Source organism: Rhodnius prolixus, unplaced genomic scaffold, assembly GCF_049639745.1.
Source record: "Rhodnius prolixus isolate KJV_2025 unplaced genomic scaffold, Rpr scaffold_3, whole genome shotgun sequence".
NCBI classification, from domain to species: Eukaryota; Metazoa; Arthropoda; class Insecta; order Hemiptera; family Reduviidae; genus Rhodnius; species Rhodnius prolixus.
In genome coordinates this window covers 160,350-178,599 of record NW_027411603.1, presented here as the reverse complement: position 1 = coordinate 178,599, position 18,250 = coordinate 160,350, and the positions used below count along the sequence as shown (strand labels likewise).

At 34.9% G+C, this 18,250-nt stretch overlaps 1 protein-coding gene across 1 annotated transcript; it reads left to right on the top strand.

Moving 5' to 3' along the window:
- The first annotated feature begins 231 nt into the window (after window positions 1-231).
- On the top strand, window positions 232-17,871 carry LOC141453725 (segmentation protein even-skipped-like). The gene is made up of 4 exons (XM_074127270.1): window positions 232-4,109; window positions 4,221-4,459; window positions 10,727-10,893; window positions 17,050-17,871. The coding sequence occupies exons 2-4, from the start codon at window positions 4,243-4,245 to the stop codon at window positions 17,422-17,424; spliced, it is 759 nt and encodes a 252-aa protein (XP_073983371.1). The 5' UTR covers window positions 232-4,109; window positions 4,221-4,242; the 3' UTR covers window positions 17,425-17,871.
- The last annotated feature ends 379 nt before the right edge of the window (window positions 17,872-18,250 follow it).

Here is an 18,250-nt window from a genome sequence, read left to right as displayed (position 1 = left end):
TATTGTACTGATTTTAACTGATTTTATGCAATATTGGTTTCACTGCAAACAATTAATTATTTAAAACTAAGTATTCAGATAAAAACTTATACAAACATCAATATGGAATAATGAAACAAAAGGTAGAAAATTTGTGCTTAGAGAAAATCGTATTGCGGAAAAAATTTGAGAGAAGTGGAAAATCCATTGAGTAATGTGGAAGTTCCTGTTGTCAGATTTTGATTTGCTAATTTTGGCCCCCCAATAGAAAAAGAAACTAAACCTAGGACTTTCCGCGATTTCTCATTTTGGAGGTATTTTGATTACACTTGCATTTTACATAGACCATTTAAAAACTTCTTTTTTCGGTATCTGTAAATATTTTCGGTAAAAACTCGATAGCAACAATCTGAAGAATGGTAATTTAGTTAATGAGTGAAAGTATATTAAGGGGACGAAAGTTGTAAACATCGGGAATTTGGCGTTCTCAATGTTGACTAGCAGAAGCAATGAATAGAGCCTGTTGAAGGAGCCTAGCGGAACAGATCACAAGAAGACTGTTTGCAGTAAAGTGCTGTTAACGGTCAGTAATCTAGAGTCAAAACCCTGTTATTTGGAATTGACAGAAATTTAGAAGGGGTACAATTAGGCACCGAACAAAATTCCTTCAGTGGTGCATTGTGCCTTACCTTGGCCCTGCAGACTTACCCTTCAAGCAATAAAAGTGAATTAGGCAAGCAAACTGAAAGATGCCGCCTGCTATAAATCTGTCAACGCTGTTTACAAGTTTAATATTTATTTCATATGGGTTGTCAAGTTGGAGGTGACCTTAATAACAGTGAGTTATGACTGCTACCGGGCTTCTGCTTGCCAGTCTACCTGCCTAACAATAACCTCCAAATATGTTGGCTGGTCACTCACAATGTTTACATGCTATCCATTACTCTGTTTGGATAGTTGCTCATCATAACTCATTAAACCTTCCTCCTTCAACACTCTCCAAGGATCCAGATTCAACATTTTAAGAGAAATCTGCAGTGAACACCCACACGAATTTCTCTGGCTAAAATTCTAACTTTTATACATTTCTCTAAACTCTAAGCATATTCTAACATATGCGTACATATTTCTGACAGCTAGATTATAACCTTTACATCCACCGAAATATGAGGTCAAGAGGAAACAAGCCAAGAGAATACCCTAAAGTGAAATACTCAAATGGAGGTTATCGATCTAACATTTGTAGCAACCATCTCCGAGAAGCCCTGAAGAAGTACAAAAATCCATTCACTGAATTAGTTATTTCGGTTATGGATTTCTTCAAACTGGTGTTTTGAGTCCTACTTAACATGACACAGGTCCCCTAACATTGTAGCAAAATTGCACTTTAGAGGATAGGCTACGACCTTTAACCACGAAGGGCACTCAATCGAACTAACCTGAGAAATGTTTCACAAAAGGATTGTAGATTAACTAAAGCGCAATTTCAGGTTAAATAAATTCGTTGGAGCCATTTTCCACTAAATCGCCGACAATTGACAGTTCGTTTTTCCAGCATTTAGGTTTTGATCTCTGAAATAACTCACTCAACGCCATTTATATTATAAGTAAACAAAACACAGAAATTATAAATAAAAATGACATATTTCCTAAGAACATTTTCTTAAATAAACAATAGTATAAGTTCTATTTTGGAAATAAATCCATTTTTAACTAAACATGTCTCACGGTATTGAAACAATGTGGAATTTAGTCAGGCTGTGGAGTTTGTATCTAAATTCGCTGCAGTTAAGACATGTCGAAGAGTGTAAAAATAGATTAGCACATCCGGTATGTTCAGAAGAACATCGGATACACGATTATCCGAGCAGAAAGTGCAGGCCACTAATTGTTTCAACTACTATCAGAAAAGTAAATACGACGAAAAGTACGATTTAAATTACTCTTCTCAGTACATTTTTTCCTAATCACATGATGATGGTCAGTAGAACTAGAATAAAATATAGATTATGACATTAAAACTTGAACAAATACTTAAAAAAAATTGATTAGGCAAGAACAACATAAATTGTTAGAAAATTAACTAAATGAGTTCGAGAAATGCAATGATAAACTGTTTCATTCTGTTGCAAGAACTCAACGACGAAAAGACGGTACTTGTTGAGGTTCTTTAATAAATGTGTCTTTAAACAAAGCTTTCTAGATGTTAGTAGCTATGTGGACCGAGATCTGCAACTACGTATAACTATATATAACTAGACCAAGATCTGTATGAATTGTTCTAAATTATTTAGCATTAATAGTAGCAATTATAGTCTGTTCGGACTGTAATTGTAGTGCCCAATCCTGGTTTTGTCAAATGAGTCCTTTCGTTTTAACTGGAAAAATCTATTCATTTATGGAGGAAAATTTAACATAAAAAAAGGCAAAATCTTATAAATATGGATGGGAACCAATAACTAATAATATAATGTAGATAAGGTCGACTCGAATAAATTTGAAGAAAGGTCTTGGACGCAAATTTTTGAACTGACTTTTCGACTAAATTCTGTTCCTTCAAATGATAATTAGCATACCACCTACTTGAACCAGAAATTTCGCGTAAATAAAAATTGTCCAGTTTCTCTTCCAAGTTCAGTAAGGCTGAGAAAGAACTGAAATAAAAGTACATCAATAGTCAGTAAAGGGGTAGGAAGGGTACACTAGTGGTGGGGATGAAGAACTGAATTAACGGAAAGAAGGAAAATGTTTTAACAATAAACAAATGATCTCGCGTAGAAGGCAACCAATAGAGACAACCATCGGAAATTCTTCTTCTACTTCCTTCTAGAAAGTTTAATTTTAAAAACCTTAACGTTTCTCCATCATGAAGGTTGGCGGCAGTCTTAAAGTGATTAAAATGATTCTAAAGAAACTATGGATATGGTTATGGTTCTAATTTTTCCGATTGATGAAGCACAAATTATAAAATACTTTCATTTAAGCGTTAAGGAAGAAATAAAGAAGATATCAACAAAAAGAACGATATATCTCGATTGAAGAAGTTAGAAAGATAAATAGATATATTCGCGTCGAGTAAAATATCCTGAATTAATGGCGTAAAAGGAAAATAATGTTGAAAGTTTATGATCTTAGGAAAGTCATCCAAATCTCCATGGACCCCTTTGACGCAAAGCCCTTATGACGAAGCCCGGTGGACATCAATTCTACTTAATTTTTGAATCTTTTTGAATGGCCACTAAAAATTTCTATGGTGAAGCGCAATCATACTTCTCAGGAAGTTAGGCATGACATTAAAAAAATACATGTATCATCATTGTCAAAAGTAAATCGCCTTTATGATTCCTAAATTAAACCGTCCTTATACAGCTGAGTACGTGAACTCGCAGAACAACGTTAGTAGCACTGTCAGGGGAAAAAAATACTATGTTCGCATTGTAAATATGGACCATACAAATACAAAAGAAAATATATAAATGTTTGAATATTTTATCTAAATTAATATGAGCATGCGCAATAATAAAAATATATTTCCAGCTAAATTTCCTTTAGTAATCGCGTAATCTGTCGGCCTTAAATTTGTTTTTTCAAATTTTTGATATTACCTACTTGAAATCAATTAATGTATAATTTTGAACGCATATAGTGCGTAGTTGTTACTATTTAGTGGGATGAATATTGGTGACAAGAGTAAGACAGTAGAGTGGGGTACGGAGACAGAGGGGGTGAGGCAGTTGATTACTTATCAGAGGTGGCCATACCACCAATTATTCTAGGTGCTACGGGCGTAATTATAGCCAGGCGAGATGGCGTTTGCAGGAGACTGTAGCAAGATTAGTGCCGCACAGCTCTAATAAGTGAGCCTTAATAAACTACCCCTTCTATAGCAGAGAAGAGAGCTCTCGATAGAAGAAACAGAGGGGGCGATGTGCTGGTGTGGTGAAGGGTCCCGAGCTGAGGGTGTTCCCTTGGGCCTCGGAATGGCACATTATCACATGCAGGATGCCGCACGAGGAGGAGAGCTTGCAGACCAATAGCAGCCGAGAGGGCGTGGCTTCGCGCCGATGATCGCCTCTAATGGTGGCCCACCCCTCCATCCGGCTCTGGGCAACCAGTCACTTTTAAACAAGGTGGGGAGTGTATATATATGTTCGCATATACATATATATATATATGTATATAACACCAAAACCGGTTTTCCAGTTTTATGAAAATACATTTTAGTCGTTCGTGTGGTGCAGGGCTAACTCTACATAACAAGAAATGCAAACCTACAGACTGTTACCTGAGCAAGTGATGGGCTCTGATCTGAACAGGCAACATCATCTCAGTCAACAAGCTACTGCGATGTTGAAGAACCAGGGTGTGCCACCGTCAATAGTTGTGGACCTGCTGCCACCCGGATACCAGGCTACCTTGGCCACCCAACAGCCGCAGGACAACAGTCCGCTCTCTTCACCAAACAAAGAGGACGTAAAACGTAAGTCATAAGTCACGTTTCCTTTTTAAATTCCACTTAATAGAATTTTACAAAGAGACAGTGTTTCTTATTCGATTGTTTTGTAAAAATTATTGACTGTTATACTTCGCTGAACGCAGCTCCAGCAGTTCACAGAAATATAATCATCAGGTAAGTGATGCCCACATCTAAAAGTGGTCATGTACTTCCTGCTACCGCTATGAAGAAGTGTCGCATCGTTGGGTTCAAAGTTTGTACTGGAAATACACTCCAAACATGAAAGGGCGCTCTTTCTCACTAATATAAACATTTGACATGTTAAAAATGTTCGCAGGATGAGAAAATCTATTTAGTAAAGTACTTCTTTCTGTCGGCCAATTTCCTTCAACTCGAAATTATTTTACTTATTCCTCCTTAATAATATTCCCACATCTTTGGCTGAAGACAGTTTCTCCAAGTTCTTTGGAAAAATTTAAGTACTAAAAGTTTAGATCTAAAAGTATGAAAGAGAATTCCAATTGTCAAAGAAATAATAAATATCGTTTAAGGTATTCTGCAGGAACTCTCAAAAAATGGATGTAAATTCTGGTTATAGTTAAGGTGCTTGCTTGCAATAGCAGGCCCATATTACTTAATATTATTTCCATTAAAATAAATAGCATTGGCAGCTTTCCAGCGATTTTCGTTTCACATATTTTGTTCATCAACAAACTCACATTTAGAAAGATACGTGACGTACATCTGTTCGAATTTCTCATCAGAAGAGAAACGGCTAAACCAACTGCAACTTTACCTTTCGTTTCGTTCAGTTTTCGCATCTTCTAATGCTGGAATCCAAGAGGTTTCTAAGTATTCTTTCTTTAATTTCTTAATATTCATAAACATCGTTTTAATGTGAATAACCTTAGCAAACCTGAAGCAACTAAAGTTGTCTAAGTTGTAAAGATGCAAACTACAGTTCGAGGATACCTGTTTTTATTACTGCTGAGAATTAGAATAACTGCACTCAATTTTACAAACTTAGTCCTTCATCAGAATAACACGTTCTTAATTCGAATGAAATTTGCCAAAGAATGTTACCATAACTTCCTGCCAGCAAAATGCTCGAGGTCCTAACGACTTTTTTTAAGCCTGAAATATTTACTAAAGTACGTATTATTCATTGAGATAACAGCACACAGAAAGTATAGTATAGTTTCAAATCGAAATTTCAGGAGCAATTTCATTTTTAATTCCACAATCAAGAGAGTTGTTTTAGCACGGCATTAAAACTTTTAAAATGTCTCATTTCTCTTCTTTTAAAAAAGGTTTTTGGCAATTACTTAATTTGAATGGTCCTTTTTGCATTTTCAAGTTGTAAGCACACAAATTAAGAAAACTTGAACCAAACTCGCCCAGACTATAGCCCTAAAATTAGACTTTTCGGGAAAGTGATTTAATAAATCTACCAATTTAAATCACCACGTATATACAGGGTGAACCAGTAAGTATTGTCCATAGGCCTACTGTGTGAAGTACATCTAAAGTGGAGTTCAATGACGTATTGGCCAACTTCGTATTATCCACTGTTCTTGAGTGACGTCACTTTACATTTTTTTTCTAAAATCATAACTTTTTTCCAATAAAAATGTTATTACTCAGAAAGTTTTAGTCCGAATTCGATTCTGATGACACGGATAGAAAGATAGATAAATTTTCTAAAAATTGACACAATTTCGAAGCATAAGTTATTCTCCAAACAGCCTCAATCTTTCTCCGAATGCTGGAAAAATAAAAGTAATCGAAATTTTTAAGAAAACTCATTAGGCTCTTACGTGATCATTATCAGACCTAGGTTCTGGCACTTTTTATAAAAGTTTCCTTGTTTAATGGGCTTTCAAACGGTATATCATTTTTCAGGATTCCTTTTATCTTCGTATGAGAAATTACGTTTGTTTTACTAGAAAACGTGTTCCGAGCACTCAACAGTGTTAGTTATCAAGTTGTTTAATTCATTGAAAACTCTTCTAGATGGGCCAGTAGTTAATTTTTAAAGTAGATTGTCTTAAAATAAGGAAGTCAAAGGTTACAAATTGCACTTAAAAAAAAAAAAAAAAAAAATTCCGATCTCTCTGAAATATTTGAGAAAATGTTAGGAAATATTTTAAACAAGTGCTATTTTTTTAAACAAAAATTCATATAGTTTGTATTTACTCCAAATTACAATTTCACGCACAACTACACTATTGAAAAAGAAAAGACTGAATAAACCTTAACAACCCTTCTTCTTCTTTTTTTTTGTCATTAAACTCCACTTTAGAAGTACTACACACAATAGGCCTATGGACAATACTTACTGGTTCACCCTGTATAGTTAGCAAACCAAGTTTAATGACGATAGAGATGGAACCCTGGAAGGAATGTTCTTTACTCTTTCTTTTAAGACGAATACTCTTACACTTTAATTGACAATCGTCCAATATCCTATTGCACTTCCTCGATTTTTTATCATAGTTAAAGTTTTGAACCGTATTCATCCACTTTTAGCCGCCCAATTCTACACGGTAGAAAATAAAAGGACCTTCCCTTTATAAACCTTCACTAATTTTGGATGATTTCCGGTGGCACCAAACCTTCCAAAACGAAGGAATTTGATAGGGCATGATAGTATATAATTTAGACTTTTCAACGAAATCATTCTACATCTTTAGAAAGGAAACCGTAAAAAGAAAATTATTTGACAGATTAAGCTTACATTTGACTTTCATTTTTGCAATAAGTGCACCAACAAAATAAAAATAAAATTTCGTAGATACTAACGCCAATTGTGCGCAGACCAAGTACTGTTTGCTTCGTACTTTTCTGTTTCATTTACAAACACCAATCGCAGTAAGCCATTGTACAGACAGTGGAAAATAGCAAAATTGTGTAGAATAATATGGTATAATAACTCTTTATATAAAAATGTCTCCAGAGAATTAGTGAACAGGTACAGTTACCGGGCTATTTACAACAACCTTGCCACCACTCTATTAGGCCTTCTAAAATTTTCAGCCGGAACTTGACCTGGTCTTTTATTTACCCAACAATAGTAAACTACTTAAGTTGTTCCATTGATTCAGGAACCTACCGACTGGCTAATTTCGAGTTGAAAGGTGTATTCTGCTGTCCTTCGATTTTCTTTTAACTTTTTCCTACCCCCACCCACTCAAAACATCATTAATCCTATCGGTACGCAACATCAAAATTTAATTATTACATATTGCGAACGTCGGCAGTGCATTCAGTTAGGTATCATTTAGTTTTTACCAGTTTCCTTGTTCATCTTCAGAGCTGTGTAAGAGTGTAGAGGGCCAGCGATAACTTACCATATTCACAAACCTAATGGATTCTCTTAAGATGGTTGCAAATCCATTTGATTAAAACAAGCAAAACTTTGCTTGCTGAAAAGGGAGGTAAAATCAACGGCAGCTGAATAGGATTATACTGCCATCCAGACTTTATAGAAAGTAATTCTAAAATCATCCATTAAAAGTATTACAGCTATAACTTAGTACTTCCGTCAGGTCTTATTACAGCATTTGACCTTTAAGTCATATTTTCGAATGGCCAGCAGCTAAGTTCGAACCCATGATCTTCATGCTAGAACCCACTCACCTAATCCCTTTCCTTTTAGACTTATTACTAGATTATTTGCGCCACTTCAGTCTGTTATCATTATATTGCTCATAAAGTTCAAATTTGTACTAAGGTTGAGTTTTTAATATGGTGAAAAATCATTCTTCACAATATTAAACAAAAACTAAAACTACTTCTATCGTAAACTCTGAATAAAATTTAAAATTTAAAACTTAAGTAAATAAACTAAAAAATAGAGCTTTTGTTATTTCAGAAGATTTAAATAGAGTAGATAAATGCAAAAAATAAATAAGTAGCAAGGTCTGATTAACAATAAAAAAATTTCTCTCTTTTTAGAAATGTGTTAGCTATCAATGGTTTTTCGATATTTTGCAAAGAGCAACACGAAGTGAAAATGAAAAATTGTCAATAAGGTAGCCGAGAGTTTTTCCAAAAACTTAATGTCGCGTACCCAGCATGCAACTAACCCAAATATCAAATTTTCAGTTTTCCCAATTTCCCATTTTAGAATGATGCTGACACGGCAGTAATATAACATAAATATTGAACCAGTTTTAGAAAGCTGTTGGAGTGAAGGAATGGTACGCTTTTCCGTTCTGTGCATGCATTTACAGACGAATTCGTATAAACCCGAAGAAATACATAAGTTATATTTCCTTGAAAATCTCCAAATAGAAGACTTTTGTACGATCACAATCTTAAAGTAGTAAGACGAACTAAAAAGGAATACATTTATGAATAGTATAAAAGTATTTAATCGGACTGTCAAATTAATTAAGCATTATTATCGAAAATAGATGCCAAATTGAGACATTAATTTATAGCTAACGTGGTACAAGCTATTCTAAACCATATAATGGATATAAATATTGAGACTAATTGCAGTTAGCTATTTATAAATGGGGGTATTGTCCGTTTATAGAATAAACAGCGGTGCAGAATTAGTGCGACCCGTCCGGCGTAATGCCTTAGTTGACAGATGGTGCAGACAATGAAAACTGACCGGTGGCCGCAATTTGTGGTCAAATCGGTGCAGGACAATCAATCGGCAGCAGTTAGCTAGATGACCTCCACCACCACCCACAGCCAGAGTCTGCTCTATCCGACACCTGACTTTCCCCTCAGTAATCTATTGATGATAGCACAATGCGAAATGTGTTCTTCAGTTCTCCACACTAGACATTATAACCATTCCTGCAGAACGCAGTTAATGCTAATGTAGTAGAGTAAATCAGTTTCAAGCCGCATGAGTTCTCTAAACAACTCATCCCAAATATTACTTTAAACCATTACCCAATTACTACAGACCTGGGTTTGCCAGTAAAATAATATGAATTGGTTATTTGGTGCCGTTTACAAGGCGGTGAACTATTTCCCTTTAGAGGAATGTTCATGCAGAAAGTGTAATTTGTAGATTGTAAGTAGAAAAAGTAAGTGGATAAATGTGCTGATGTGGAGTTGGAGTTAGCACACAGTTGCAATCAACACCCCTACCAATAAAAAGCCTTCTTTGTTAAGTGTGCATCAGGAATTACCTGTGTGAGTTCAGTTTCCGTTTTACTGGTAAGATCGAAGTTTCCACATCCAGCTTTCACCAAAAATGATATCTTTTGACTCGGCATTGGAAAATTGCTGAGCAAAACTCCAGAAAACTCCATTTGCAGGTCTTTTGAGTACTCCCACGGAAAAGTTAAAGTTGTAGCGATTTGCCGAAAAGATTTCGCACTTTTCTCGATCATGACTCCTACGATTTTCTTTAAAATTGATACAATCAAGGAAGTGAAACATTTTTATATGAAAACCTTATTAAGAGCACTTAAGGGAAAAGGAATTAATTTTCCTTCTTTTGAGATTATTTCATAAATGGGATAGATTTTTTCTGAATTCGTAAACAAAGAGCTATACAAATTTTATTTATATTATTAAACAATTTTTTTTTTTTTTTTTTTTTCTAGAAGATATGATGGATTATCATATTTCTTTAACGTTCCCTTTCAGAATAATTTTCGCTTTTACCAATTGTTCAACATTAGTAAGGAGTAGTATGTTTCCGAAATTGGCAGTTTAAAGAAAACGAGCATTATTTTGCTCCATGGTCGCTTGGAAGGTGAAGGTAGAATTCTATTTTTAGCCGAATTGTATGATTCCCTCTTCTCCTATTTGCCCTTCCAAAGTAATTGTAGTTGTGAATGCAATTTCAATTCAATGCCAAAATATTAGTATCAATCGATTCATTCCAGGTAAGTCCAGGATTAGTAGTGTTTTACTCAGTCGGGTTAAACGTGTACGCTTAAAAAATGGCCAATGATGATTTAAATGGATTGGGTGAGTGGTCCAGGCCAAATTTCTAACAGACGTGATTACTCCAAGTTAAGAATAAAAAGCATGAAATAAAAACACGTGTTTACTTTAGACTAAGTATCCGGAAACGGACTAATGGGTGCGTAAGAGCGAGACTGTTTAAAAAAAAGTGGTTCCGGGATGGGGCAAGCCCGTCTGAGTGGCGTGGAGACAGCTAGACAATATCCTCTACAAGCTTGCTGCGAGGGTGTCTAAGTGGAAAGTGTTGGCATGCTGGTAAAGGGCAGTTTTAGAATTATTTTAACCAAACTTTACATTAAATACAACTTCTTCACCTGACAGTATCTTTAGCTTATTCTTTACTTGCAGAAGAAACAACTAATGCACAAGAGAACAACATACGACGCTACAGGACCGCATTCACACGTGATCAGTTGGCTAGACTCGAAAAAGAATTTTTCAAAGAAAACTATGTTTCGAGACCTAGACGCTGTGAATTAGCTGCCCAGCTTAGTCTGCCTGAATCGACTATTAAGGTAAGGCCTTCTTCCTATCTGTAGGTTTTCCTAGTTAGAGCAAATATTGCAATCCCATATTTCCATGATTATGTTTTGACAGAAATGCTTCAGAAGGTTTCAGAATCGCTAAAAGCTCACTCGAGTCCCTCTCTTACTAAATTCTCAACGATCAAACTTACCAAAGCTTCGTACCAATTTAATTCTTACGTAAAAGTGTACACTACACAGAATTGTCTCACTGATGGAAAGCCTTGCTAATCCCCCTCCAGGACTAACCTAACAAATTCAAAGAAAACTTCCAAACTTAAAATGGATATTTCCGGCGGAAGCTCAATTTTGGGAATTTGTCACGATTCGACATCTAATTACTGAATTAGTAAGAGAAATTAAAAATGTTCATCTTCGGTCTGTCTGAGTGGTGTTTTTGTGAAAATGAGTGCATTTGTGTGTCAGTGTTATAATTATTGTTGTATTACGAGTATATTAATAAATCAGCATGTCCATCCAAAAAGCATAACTACATATATTTTTAATCTCGCTTTTTAATTTTATATATTTTTATTTTATTATTATTAATATATATAAAACAACAAAATATTATTTTTTCATATATTTGTTTTAATTTTTGCAAAATATATATTAAGCAAAGCATAGCATTAAAGTCCAAATATAGGTTTTAAATTTCGATATTATTTCTTCATCTGAAATAATTTCCTCTTGGGGAATAGTTGTAAAACAGAGAGGGTATGTGTTGAATTAGTGGCGTATGAAGCATTCCAGCTGTAAACATTAGAAGAGAAGATAGATGACATAGTTGGCCGCTTCCGTTTGGATGTTATATGGCATAAATAGTGTTTGTCGAATTTAATATTTCGGCAACAGAAATAAAGTTATGGACCGCAAGTGTTTATGTGAACAAGAACAAATACATAAGCGAACCATCGACGGTTTAGCGACGAATACGACGGTGGTAGAGGATTGCTCCAAGCAATTCGCGATCTAAAACATGAATTGATCGATTAACAAATTCCACGGATACATTTCTTGTATTATTTTTAACCTCGAAAACAGTAAAAAATTTAAATGAAGAATTAAAAGTACTTATTTTTGAGAGGGTCAATGAATGTAAGGTAGTCTAATAACAATAACAGTCAGTGGTTATACGAGCACGAGTTTTTTAGAGAAAATGGATCTCACAATAAGTGTTCAAGTGTTCAAATAGACACTCTTTAAAGTATTACATAACAGATCCAATACTTTCATAAACATGGAGCAGATTGGCTGCGGTTTTAAAGAAATCTAAAATAAAATTTATCAAAATATTTAATCCAAAATAATGAAAGTGAAACTACTTTTTATGCAGAAATAGGACTTATGTAATTCAAATACAAATCAATCTTCAGACTGGGAGAGAACCCCGTAAAACCAATTTAATTAGAAGTAGCTGAGTATGTTCAACGTCCGCTCTGGAAAAGGCAAATTTACACCTATTTATATACAATAAAAAGTAATTGATAATGTAATAGTAATATCTTCATTAAAATGCTTATTTAAAGAGCCGTCCGGAAGCTTCCTTTTAAAACTAAACAAAAATTATAATACTATATAAACAAAAAATCTTAAAAAAAAAGCAAACTCCAAGAAAAGTAAAACAAAAATAATGTACATAGGTTAGGTTACTTAAAAAAATCCACGAAACAAGAAAACTCAAAAGCTCTACTTTTTGTTAAAACTCAATTTTTCAATATTAAAAATTAAGATCTCCACAAAACTATGATACAATCATAACAAAAAAAAAAAAAAAAAAAAAAAAAAAAGCTTCTCTCTCCAAATATATCTATGGAAAAATATACATTCTTAAACAAGTAATTATAAATAAAATTTTACTCAAGTTGTGATGCGTTCCTTCCCGGGCCCCCAAAGCAGTTTTCCCGGATGTCTATTTGCTTTCTTATTTCCATTTCGCATTTCTCGTTTTAGGCTTAAATCCCTCTCTGAGCTATTTTACTATGAGCTCTCCTCCATGGTAATTGAAATCCCATCATTTTCCGAAGAATATAGAAAAATTGGTGCTATTACCCGGCTGAGCGATAGAAAAACGGAGGTTAGTTGAATTCACGTTTACACCAGCATTACCGGGGCTTACTCACCCCCTACAACGAGCTTCTCACTCACACAAAAGCCGTCGGCGTGTTTACATCTATTGTTTCCAATATTCAACTTCTCTATTAATCTGCCTTAAGTACAACTTTATTTTGACATTTATACGGAAAAATATATTTGGTTTTATCTATATTTAGGCATACAATTGTCTTTTAAATAATTATATTTATTTTATTTAAAACTTTTTTGATGTTGCCGATTTCTATCGGTCTAACATTATTTGATTTATTTACAGTTAATTAATTTACAATTAATGAAGTACAATTTGCCCTTTTCACTTATATCCGACGCAAAGGCATCTGACATGATGAAATTACAAATAAAGAATGAAGAAGTTTTTGTTTTAAGACAAGTTTTATTAAATGGACGGTAATAACAGGAAGGAAGAATTGTGTGGTTGCAGCAAAATACCGACTAATTCGTCTTAGACAACTGCCTATAAACTCCTCGTAAAACTAATGATAAACCGAATTTCGTAAATAACAAAATAGATTATCTTAATGATTGTCAATTTGGTTTTAAAACCCAAGCTTAATACGATTGATGCAGTCTTGGCTGTAAAAGATTTTGAAGAAGCTTAAGATACAATTAATTTCTTTGATCTAGAGGGCGCATTCGATACTAGTGGTGGCCAGCAATTCAATGCCAAATCTGCATCTGGAAATGTCCTAAGAACTTATATAATTTGGAGCTTATTAGTTAAAACTGTTACGAGTATAAGGGTTGATCGCTCTTACTCTTATTAAGGAAAAATACGGCAATCGTTTCAAATGATCGACGCATGAACCGATTTTCATAGATAAATGAAGTGTCGTTCCAACCAAAATCTTGTACAGATTTGTACTTTAGAAGTTCCGACGTTTCACAAAGGGAGTTTGCCCCAGCAAGTAAGGTCCTCTCTTATATTATTATTACTAATATTTCTATCTCCTTAACAAAAACTTACAAATTCGTCGATTCCGAATCGAATGGCACCTCATTCATGAAAATCGGTTCGCGCGTTTAGGCGCTACGTTGTTTACAAAAAAGGTAACAACAATAAGTACAATTTTTGAAAATGCCGTTTTTGCTCATTTTCAGCAACATATTTCTCGAAATCTATAAAATCTGGGTTGTTGCAAAAAATTACAGCTATAAAGGAGGATTTGCCCTATAATTTAAAGAGAGTTTGAGAATTTTATCTTTTATAGAAAAAGAGAAAAAAATTGTCAAAGTGGGATGTTTTTCAACGTTACGCTTTTTCGTGGTTTTTGACGATCAACCCTTATTACAACTGTCCTATCCTACCGGACAGTTTTAATAACACTTAGTCCGATTTTGATAAAATTTAGTATGAAGAAATGGTTAAAGCTTCCCTTGACTTTAATAACGTGACTTTAAAGCGCCTTCATACTCTTACACCTAATAAGAAGAACTGCTGTAATCGTTCAAATTATCGACACGTGATCCGATTTACGTCAATGAATGGTCATTCGATTCGAAATTTTAAGTAGACATAGCTTTTGTGGATATCGACGGCTACAGCATTAGAAACGGAGTTTGCCCCTCTTAATAACCTTTGACGAATTTTGATAAAATTTGGCAGGAAGAAGTGTTTCGACTTTTACTGCGTGACATTAAAATGCCATCATAGTCTTACAGCTACTAGAGAGAAGTATTGCAAACGTTAGTAGTTGGAGTATAATTTCTCTTTCCTTTTATGGAGAATTACTGCAATCGCAGTTTAATTTGGTTATTTACGTATAAATACCATCCCATTTTATTCAAAACGTTTTCCCAAGTAATTTTTTTTTGTGGATTCTTTAATGACCCCAACTGTAAGCATTCTTTGAAAAGATCTCCAGTGGTTACTTAACACCATAACAGGTTACAACGGAATTATTGCTTATTCCAAATGTTAAGAATATCTGTAAAGCAGATATGTAACTTTGCAGCATAGACAAAATAAAAATCTATCCAAAAAGTACAAAAATCTTCTTAACAAAAACTTACAGTTTAAAAAGTGAAGTGTAAGGGTTCATTAAACACCAAAAGGTACACAAATCAGCAATATTCATATATTTCATTAATACTTCATTGATATCACTTAAGTAATTTTGCTGCATTAACTTTTATTCATATTTTTTAGAATTTATTAGATGTCACAGACCCTGGCCATTTTCATTTCATAAGACCACTTTTTGAATTACAATTTTTTTTATGTTTCGTCCATTACAACTGTATGATCGATGAGTTATTTGCTTGTGATGTCATATATTGAAATTACGAATGAAGAAGACCAAACTAAATATTTATTTGAGAAATCTTTCCGAATTAAACCCCCTTGCAGGGAAAAATTGATCCGAATCAAAAAAAGAAGTCATGTTTGCATCTTCAGAATATGAAATATATAAATTAATTTTTTTGTGTGGAAGTTAAATAATTCAGATCTACTTCACAGTACTAGTCGGAACCATTTTGCGGCTGTACTAATCAGAAGGCCGATATTGTGCTTTCAGCTTTCAGTCAGCCAGTTAGAGTACCTATAAGATGTACTTAAAGATTGTACATCTTGAACTTAGTAAGTGAAAGTAAGCGATTTCTTTGCTTTGGTGAGACTGCTGCGGCTGGATATTCTCCTGAAGTCAAAGTCTAATATCAGCACTTGCTCCATGGATATCATTCTTATTATAATTATGTATTTGTGGTGAGCTGAGAAAGCAACTAGTTTATTGAGGCCAGATTCGGCCCTCATTTGCTCATATGTTGGTAATCTAAGTGCAGTGTGCAGTGTATATGGAGAGAGATGAAAGCGGCCGCTGCAGACAGGGTGCTAATGGGCCGCTATCTCAGACACTTCTTCACTTAATTTGACCACATGTACTCTCCAACATTATCTCTTCATTCTTGATTACGTCCTCTGAGAGAGCATATCACTGTCTACTTCCTGTCATGCTCTTAACTGAGCATATTGTACGAGTATTGTTACAACCTCTGTTCGCGCTCTTCCTGGCAAGCTATAACTATTTAAATAAAAACTATTTTTAATATTTTCACGTAAATGTATTCATATTTTAAAATTTAAATTTATTTACTAGTTTATCAATACTGTGATAGTAATTGTACAGGTTTAAATTCTGCTTTTGGATTAGGAGCCATGATTGGACATAGCAATTGCCTTTAGACAGAAATGATTAATCGGAAGTATCATTTTGCAGAATCGATTTTTCAGGATTTTGGCATTTTCTGTTATCTCCTCTCAAATTTGACAGAGGATAAGAACTCAAAAAGTTTGAATTTCATCAGCGGATCACATTAATTTATGCCTCAGAGGAATAAGAATTTAGTTGTCATATTGTAAGTTCGTTACACTTGAGATCCAAAGGGGTCGCAGTGGCGTAGGCCTTAAAGGCCGCCTTATTAGAATCTTATGTCCGCTACACATGCAAAAGTTTGATTTGCCTGACCAAAATTCCAATTTGGAAGAATATATACTGGGAGTGTCACTGTAAAAATGGTTTTACCGATTGTGTTCAGTAATAAACATGAGTTAGTGCGCCTAAAACATTGCTTTGATAGTTTTATTACACTCTATCAGATTTCATTGGGATTCTGGGGTGCTGTGAATTAACGCTTTCTACAATAAAATAATTGTGTTGTAGTGAACATTTAAAATTCTGAAATAGTAGCTTCAAGAAAATTTAATAGAAAATTGCGGTAATAAAACTTCGGTCATAGAGTACCCACTTTTTGGTTTTCACTTTTTAGCAAATGTATAGAAAGGATGCAAGGATTTTCTTGAAATATCGCCTCCTTAAAAAATTACAAAGACTACCCACTTTTATTTTATACAATTGATAGGAGATTAGGGATTTGCGGACTCTTAGGAAACTGGGCGAACCTCAACGGTGAACCTTACTGCCTCGAGGATAGCGAGAACTACCAGTACTCGCCTGAGTAACCCATCCCGATCAATTTTTTGTTTATAATTACTATTTACTTGATGTTGCTGAATGATTGTTCTGATTACAGGTGTGGTTTCAGAACCGACGCATGAAGGACAAGCGGCAGAGAATGGCAATGGCGTGGCCATATGCGGTGTACACGGACCCGGCGCTGGCAGCCTCGTTACTGCAGGCGGCCGCACTGCACTATCCTTATCCGGCGTATTACCCCAGGTACGCGCCCTACCCCGGAGGGCTGTCCGCGGACTGCGATGGCTCGGCCAGCTGTCGCTGCGGCATAGTCAACTGCGTGGCGAGCGGCTCGGCCTACCCCGCCCAGCCCAGCCCACCAGCCACCACCACTCCGCCCGCTACCACAGCACCTTCGCCCCTAACTTCTAGCACTCAGCACAAGAAGCTCTTCCAGCCCTACAAGGAGGAAGTCCTCATAGAGCAGGCGTAACTTCTTCCCACAAAACATTAATTTTTAAACAAATCTACCAAAGACCATTTTGAATTAAGTATTTTTCTTCACTTTGTGCCATTAATTCCAAATAAATTATCTATAAGAATTTTAACGCTGACTGTAATAATCTAATGTAAATAATGAGTATAACTGCGCAATAATCAAGTGTAATATTGGATGTAGACGTGTTATGTTTGTATATATATATTTGTTGATTGTGGCTATTATGTAAATAAATTACTTTAACCAAATACCCTTTATTGATAACTACTTCCACATTCAATCACTCCACTTAGCCAAAAATATAGACGTCAAAATATTCTTATCTTCAATTCCACCATTTTTAGATTTGCACCCATCTTCAGGCGTTGGTTTGTAAGGTCTTCAAGAGAATTCACGATCCGGGCGCAATACCAGAGGGTTGAAGGGTCGATTCTCTTACCAGAATTAAACAATCCATTGTTACATGGTTTTTCAAAATTTTCTTTTTAATATCATATGATACGATTATATGTATGCGCGTACGTGTATTTGCGGGTCTGTGCACAAAGAAACTACATCCTAAACACAAAAACACCTCGGAAATTCCAACAATATACTGTGTTCTGGTTCCGTCATATACAACGCCACAGACATCTATAACCAAAACCAAAACTGCCACTTTATGGATGAATTTATTTTTCAATTTTCTGAAAAGTCTCCGAAAAATTCCCCTAAAATTTATTTCTGAACTTGAAATTAACATTTCTTGCACTCAGATCATCAAGTTTTATTTGTATAATTTTTCGATTAAGACTAGTCCTGAAAAGGGAAGGGTATAGTG